Source organism: Scylla paramamosain, chromosome 5, assembly GCF_035594125.1.
Source record: "Scylla paramamosain isolate STU-SP2022 chromosome 5, ASM3559412v1, whole genome shotgun sequence".
Taxonomy (NCBI): domain Eukaryota; kingdom Metazoa; phylum Arthropoda; class Malacostraca; order Decapoda; family Portunidae; genus Scylla; species Scylla paramamosain.
Window position 1 is genome coordinate 14,291,692 of NC_087155.1, and position 7,500 is coordinate 14,299,191.

A 7,500-nucleotide genomic window follows, 5' to 3' on the forward strand; every position below is an offset into this window, starting at 1 on the left:
CGAATATACGGTATCATGTGTAAAATATAATGACTTCTTTTTCGGTTCTCCTCCTTTCATTTGGGAACAGCATTTGAAATGGCCTTTTTATCTTTATTTATTTACTTATTTAACACAGTTTAATTATTTCTTTATCTCCCTGATGCATGAAAAAATACCCACTATTCTCAAACCTGAAAGCAGGTGAGACGCGGAGCTTCCCTGAACGCTGAAGCTCCGGGCACTACTCTAATTTCCTTGTGGGCCACCTTGCTATGAGGGACTGGCGCTGGCGACGTGCAATCAATCACTCTATCTCCCTCCATTCGTCACTCTCTCCTCTTTGTGTAACTCTAGCCCTCTCTCCCAGGCCTTTCCCTGCCCTTTTCTGGCCATTAATAATACCGCTCCTTCTCCTGTTGCTACTGGTGGTGCTGATGGTGCTACTGTTGCCGCTACTGTTACTGGTACTATTACTACTGTTATTGCTGGTGCTACTATTGTTGCTACAATAAGATGAAGACGAGGATGGAGATAATGACGAAAAAAACGTAGAAGATGAAGAAGAAAACGACAACGATTGCAACAACGACGACGAAGAAAACGAACAAGAAAAAAATAAGAAAAAAAACAAGTAAAACAACGACGAGGAATTAATAGACAGACTGACTGAATGATCAAAGTTTTAGGCGCCGCAGCATTGAGGTCACGCGGCGCAAAGATGACAAAGAAGAGAGACAGCAGGGGAGAAAAAAAGAAAGTGCTATAGAGAGGTGTAGGCTGTTCCCACCTGCTCCCTGGGGCTGTTAGGGCTCTGGCCAGTGGAGTAGTCGTAGCCAGCGCGGTGGAAGGGCATGAACTTGTTACCCGAACACTTGCGATCAAACATCTCGTCACACCGCTCTATGGGAATCTTGTGCAGTTCGATGGGGCACCCCGCTTCTGACGCCTGCAGGATCTCGGAGGATACCACCTGACCTGTAGAAGAGAAAGATACGGGTTGGTAATTTAAGGGTAGGGAAAGAAATGCCTGCTACACACGCCATCTTGAAGAGAAAACGATCTGGTCATAAAGGCGTCAGGGGAAAAAACATCTTGCCACACACGCACAATTAAGGACAAACAAACAATTAAACGGACAACTGAAGACTACATGCTAAAAAAAAATGCTTGTCACATATATACACACAAACTATTTAACAGATGAAACTGAAGACTGTAAAAGAAAAAAAAATAGAAAATACGTACTTTTATTTTCCCCTGACAATGTTAAGTAAAAGATAGGGAGTGTAAGGGGAATAATGTTAGCTTATGGCATAGATATTTCTACATCACGGCATATTTAAGAAGACGCCTCTCTTGTGAATCATCTTACCACCATGCTAACAAATACGAACGAGTGACAAGTAAGTGACCGTCTCCCCCTTCTCTCCCTATCTCTCCCTTTCCCTCTCCCTCTCCCTCTCTCTCTCTCGACAACATAACACGACCCGTCCGCCACAGCCTTCCTCCGCAGACCATCACCTCGCCCACCGCCCATCAGCCGCGCAGTGACAAGGCCCCCCGTCACAGTAACTATCACCCATCAGCCGCCCCTACACGAACCATCCCCACCAGCACCACAACCACCACTACCAATCACCACTAAAATCTTCCCACCCCCTACCTCCTTTACCTCAGTCCCCTTCCTCCTGCTCCTCCTCTCCCACTTACTATCTCAGCTCCCCCACTTCTCCTCCTCCTCCTCCTCCTCCTCCTCCTCCTCCTCCTCCATTATGCAAGACCAATGGTGCCAATCTCCACTTATTTTTTTCTTCTCTTCCATCATCTCCAGTTGCGTAAATTACCAGATTGGTACGTGTACTAATCTGTGTTATACTTAATTGATACCACCACCACCACCACCACCACCACCACCACCATCTTAGCTGAGTAAATGTAGATCACGAACGTTCATGTATAACACACACACACACACACACACACACACACACACACACACACACACACACACATACATACACACGTAAACAAACATAACAACCCCTCGTCCTTCTATTTTCTACACGACACAACAACAACAACCTGTGTGTGTGTGTGTGTGTGTGTGTGTGTGTGTGTGTGTGTGTGTGTGTAGCCGGCCCAGACAGACTACACACACACACACACACACACACACACACACACACACACACACACACACACACACACACACACACACACACACAGCCTCCAGCAAGCCATCGGCCAAGCTGCGGGATGAGGAGGCACAAAAAAGCTGAGGTGGTGACGGCAGGTGTGACGACTCCTATGCAACTTTCTCGTCAAAACTAACCATGAATGTGGCGGCGTCGCTCGGCCTTCTTCCCACCACAACCTCTCTCCCGTCCTTGTCCGCTGCTACCACGCCTCTCCCTCTCCTCCTCCTCCTTCTAGTCCTCCTACTTCTCCTCATGTTTCTCTCTTACTTTTCCTCCTACTCCTCCTCCTCCTCCTCATGTTTCTCTCCTACTCCTACTCCTCCTCCTCCTCCTCCTCCTCTTTTTGGTACTCCTATCGCTCCTAGGCCTTCTCATCATCATGTTTATCTCCTATTTTTCCTCCTATTCCTCTTCATGCTCTTCTGCTTTTTCTCCTCTTCCTCCTCCTCATCATCATCATGTTTCTTTTCTACTTTTTCTCCTCATTCTCCTCATGTTCCTATTGTTCCTCCTCCTCCTCCTCACTCTCCTCATGTTCCTATTTTTCCTCCTCCTCCTCCTCCTCCTCTTTTCACGGCTACTTATCATTAATATAATTCAATCCAGTTCCAGCAATCCCTCCTTCACCACCACGAGTATGTTTATATGTATGTGTGTGGTTGGGGAGAAACTTTTTATTTTGTACCTGGGCTGCCTTGCTTCTCCAGTCCTTCTATTAGTCAGTATGTTAGTGAGTAGTGTGACCAGTTAGCATTGCCAGGACTTTAAAGGCTTCTGGTCGTTTTTTATCTTTTGTAATATGTGAACAACTACAACTGCTGCTACTACTACTGTTGCTACTACTTGCTACTGCTGCTGTTGCTACTACTACTACTACTACTACTACTACTGTAACCAATGCCGTCGTCACAAACACTGGGTTCTTGAGTGGCAAGGCATCGGGCGCCAGTTCCCTGCAATCACTGCCTCAGCCTCCCAAACCTTCGTCTGTTGCCAAACCTATGTCGTGTTTCTGTTTCATTGTATTGTGCAAGCGCTCTCTCTCTCTCTCTCTCTCTCTCTCTCTCTAAGCCTGTTCATATAAATACTATAACCTGTCCTATAAACTAACAACGTTGCATTCTTCCTATTTCTTTCTCCCAGCGCACATGCAAGCGACCGCGCGCTGGCACACGCACATGCATACGCAATACACACATACATGCTCTCTCTCTCTCTCTCTCTCTCTCTCTCTCTCTCTCTCTCTCTCTCTCTCTCTCTCTCTCTTTCACACACACACACCACCGCGCACGCCCCGCGCACGCCGTCTGCGGACTGCGAAGGTTATTTTTCTTTACAGCGGCTCAACGACCTCGCAGGAAAACAAGAGTCACGACAACACACGCCGCTGCGGAACCTCGCTGGAGAGAGAGAGAGAGAGAGAGAGAGAGAGTGGAGAGAGAGAGAGAGAGAGAGGGAGAGAGAGAGGAGAGTGAGAGAGAGAGAGAGAGAGAGAGAGAGATGGTATGTCCAGCTGACCGCATACATGTACACGCATATGAGAGCTCACGTACATAAGCAAATGGACACGCACACATCCAGGCACGAGGACACGTAGGGATCTGCACGCCAGCACACACACACACACACACACACACACACACACACACACACACACACACACACACACACACACACACACACACGCCACACGCAGGGGAGCAGCTCTCACCCCGGGGTCACGCTGCCCTTCCCTTGTGGTTCCCTCCGCCAGGTTTCCCAGCGCGGTGCTTCTGTTGCCAGCGAGACAGTGAAATTTTCGGTTTAGGGGCTGAGACTGGTGCAGTCAGGGAGAGTCTTAGCGAACCCTGCCTGAATCTCATTGTGAACATCCAGTCAGCGACAGAGACGGCGTCACTCTCCCGAGACTGGGAATGGTTAAGGATTCCACGCGTGCACTCCGACATCCGCTTCATTCATTGCGAGTTTCGGGCGTGAACAGTGTCCCACATACTCTTGAAGCTGATTAGATGAGGAAACATGTGCAGATAAGGCTGGCAGATGTGCTTTGCTTGTTCTACATCGCCTGTATTCCTAAAAAGGAGGCGATATAATCATGGGTTGAGGAAGGTGTTGCCTCCATCACCCTTGTGTCCACGCGTGAAAAGAGCGACTCGATTCTCTCTCTCATCCAGAGACTAACTGCGGAGTCACGGTTTGGCAATAAGGAGGAACAATTACATCCGCGATCGACAACTGTGACTAAGAGCGGAGAGAAACACGCTGAAAACGGAAACCTTCGTGACTGAGGCATTGGCGAGGAGGCAACGCGGTGGGTGCGAGGCTGAGGTGTGGTGCCTGGTGCTGCAGAACAAAGGCCCGCACTGACCGATGCCCGTATGGACGCTTTCATTATAAGTGTGACTCTCAAATACTTGCCATGTTTCTGGATTCTCATTGTACTTAAAACCTAACAAATCTATCCCAAACTTGGTGTGCAATTGATAACATTACTGGAGTCGGCGTGTTGAATATTGACACACAAATAGTGAAACTGGATAAAAAGTGTGTGTTTTGTCCCTTCACGGAACGCTGCTTCTCTTCCCTTCCGTCGTACCCAGCACGAGGCAGGAGCTTTTACCGCGGCGCGATCTCCTTCTCAAAGGGCTGCTGGAATTATTCAAATTAGCCGAGTAGGAGATATGGCAGCGAAAGGTGAGGCTCAATTTACCCCCGAGTGGCCCGGCCCCGCCCCGCCCCGGACACGATCAGTGGCTGAGCGCCAGTGTGCCCTGCGGTGTGGGCACGGCAGTCTGACCTAATAAATTTAAGAAAGTGAAGAAATGCAACAATATAATATTCGTCTACAGACTACTGTCTCGTTGAAAGACCAGCAACACTCCATGCCGCGTGCAGGACCCTTGCCAGTGTTGCCTGGTGCAATATTGACAAACACTCTGTCAACACTCCCCAGGCACAGCCGCCACCACTCACTCCTTCCCCTCACTGGCTTCACACGATTCTACTGTAGTCAGTCAGTCAGTCAGTCAGTCAGTCAGTCAGTCAGTCAGTCAGTCAGTCAGTCAGTCAGTCAGTCAGTCAGTCAGTCAGTCAGTCTGTCTCTCTCTCTCTCTCTCTCTCTCTCTCTCTCTCTCTCTCTCTCTCTCTCTCTCTCTCTCTCTCTCTCTCTCTCTCTCTCTCTCTCTCTCTCTCTCTCTCTCTCATTTATTTACTTTCCACTTATGAGATAACCGAGCCCATTACGTTCACATCCTGGTGGGGATGGCTGGGCGGTGCTGGGCGGGGCTGGGTGGGGCAGGAGGGTTTTTGTCTTTCTAAATCCTGTCTGGACGCAGCCCCGCCCCACGAGGGTCCGCGAGGCCGCTGACCAGCGACGACGGGAAACCCGAGGCTCATGTGGTGCAGTGCCGGGAGTGGGGAGTGGTGATGGGGGAGAGGAAGGGGAACACGTATAGATTGAGCCATATGAGTCTTAAAAGAAGAGATTTCTCCGCTAAGGTTTGACTCGACAGGTGTGTGACGCCTTGCATTTAGTCTCCCTTCAAATCACTGAATGAAAGTGGCACCTGTTAAGTTTGTTTTCAGAGAGTAGTTTACTTGTTTGTTTACTTTTTTTTTTCTTTTGCTGGAGTGTCCCATTGTGTGATGCAGGCCTGGAGCGTGAGCAGTCACTTGGTGCTAGTCTTCACGCGACCGCACTGGGGGAATATAATGGAGGCGGAGGCTGCCTCACGCACGCCACAGACACGTGCTAAGAGGTTTCAGAGGAAGGAGAATAATCAAAAAAAGTTTTTTCTTACCTACCATAACCGAAAGAACAAGTTGTAGCTGAAATAATTTAGTACTAGACTTCAGGTGCAAGAAAAACAAAAATCAGTAAAAGCAGTTTGAAGAAAAAAGCTCTGGCCATCACACGTGGAATTCACCAGTTAAGAGTCGAGACAAATAAAAGCACATTCACTGATTTCATTCATACGGGTTTGGTGAAAGGAACAATGCATAATGTATAATACAAAGCTATTTACACTCAGTTTCCCATGATAAGAAAAAGATATATGCATTAAGCAATACAAACATATCATGAAAGCCAAATATTCTTGATAAACGCCTGAACTTATGTACGTATTCTTTTCTAACTCATAAATATTTGTGCATTATCAAGTAAATACGCACAGACTCCCCTTGCTTCTACTACTACTACTACATCATCTTTATTTATTCCAGCAAAATACATATTTTTAACCATGAGTCCCGCAGGCCAAGGAGGCAGCAAGCACGAGGCGGTGAGCAAGACCGCACTGAGCGTCACTCGAGCCTCTAAACTGCCAGTGATCGTCATTATCGTGGTTCACAAAATGTACACTTGAATGTTGTATTTTCGAAACATGTTATTCCGGGAGGTGAAATTGACATGCACTCGTCACTCAAGTGTAATGGAAGTCTTTCTTGAATGTCTTATCATACATTTCAGTTCTCTAATACAATAAGAATTGGACTTCATCTTTTGTCTCGCCTTCCTCATTACCTCATGATGAACAATATTCAGAATCAAAATTATTATTTACACCAATTATTCCGTAACTCACTCGTCGCGCGATTTAATGAGTGTGCTCAGGATGCACTTCACGTGGCAGCTTCATTGTGTCCTTCCTGACTAGCAGTTTGAAGCTTGGCGCAGCTGCTCTTCAAGGACAGACCCGCACAATGAAACACGCAGGGCCTGAATGGCGGCAGGCTGGTGTTGGGCAATGGACGCTGTGATACCGTTGTGGTAGCGGCAGTAGTGATGTTTCGTATTCAAGCTTCCACGCTCACACTAATCAACCTTTGTCACATATCGATAACTTAAATATTGCAGTGTGACGTATTAGTCCTTCGTGGCTGCAGTCAGGGGTTTGAGTTGTCTGCCTCAGGGTGAGGCACGTGTCCTTACTGAAGATGAGTCCCTTCCCCCATTATCTACTGTGGTACACTGAGCCTACAGCCACCCATGTTAGTGAGTGATGCGCCACCTGACGCCTGGCCACCTGCAGCCTACACATTTACCAACCAGTGTGCCGAGGTCATCTATTTTCTCCCGTCGTAGTAGTAGTAGTAGTAGTAGTAGTTGTTGTTGTTGTTGTTATAATATTAATAATAATAATAATAATAATAATAATAATAATAAATAATAATAATAATAATAATAATAATAATAACAACAACAAAAATGATAACGAAATGCAGAGCGATGTACACACCGCTCCTCGCAGCGCATCGCAACACCTGCAACGTGAGGCGAGTGAGAGTTTTCAATCCGCAGCGGGCGAGCAGCGTTCAC

General features: G+C 47.4%; 1 protein-coding gene across 2 annotated transcripts in view; it reads right to left on the bottom strand.

Moving 5' to 3' along the window:
* LOC135100557 (dual oxidase-like) overlaps positions 1-7,500 on the bottom strand; it is a 93,245-nt gene that overhangs the window by 40,699 nt on the left and 45,046 nt on the right. For both annotated transcript variants that reach the window (XM_064003553.1, XM_064003552.1), the window contains exon 4: positions 770-957. In XM_064003553.1, coding sequence (XP_063859623.1) covers positions 770-957 — 188 coding nt within the window. The remainder of the gene's footprint in view (positions 1-769; positions 958-7,500) is intronic.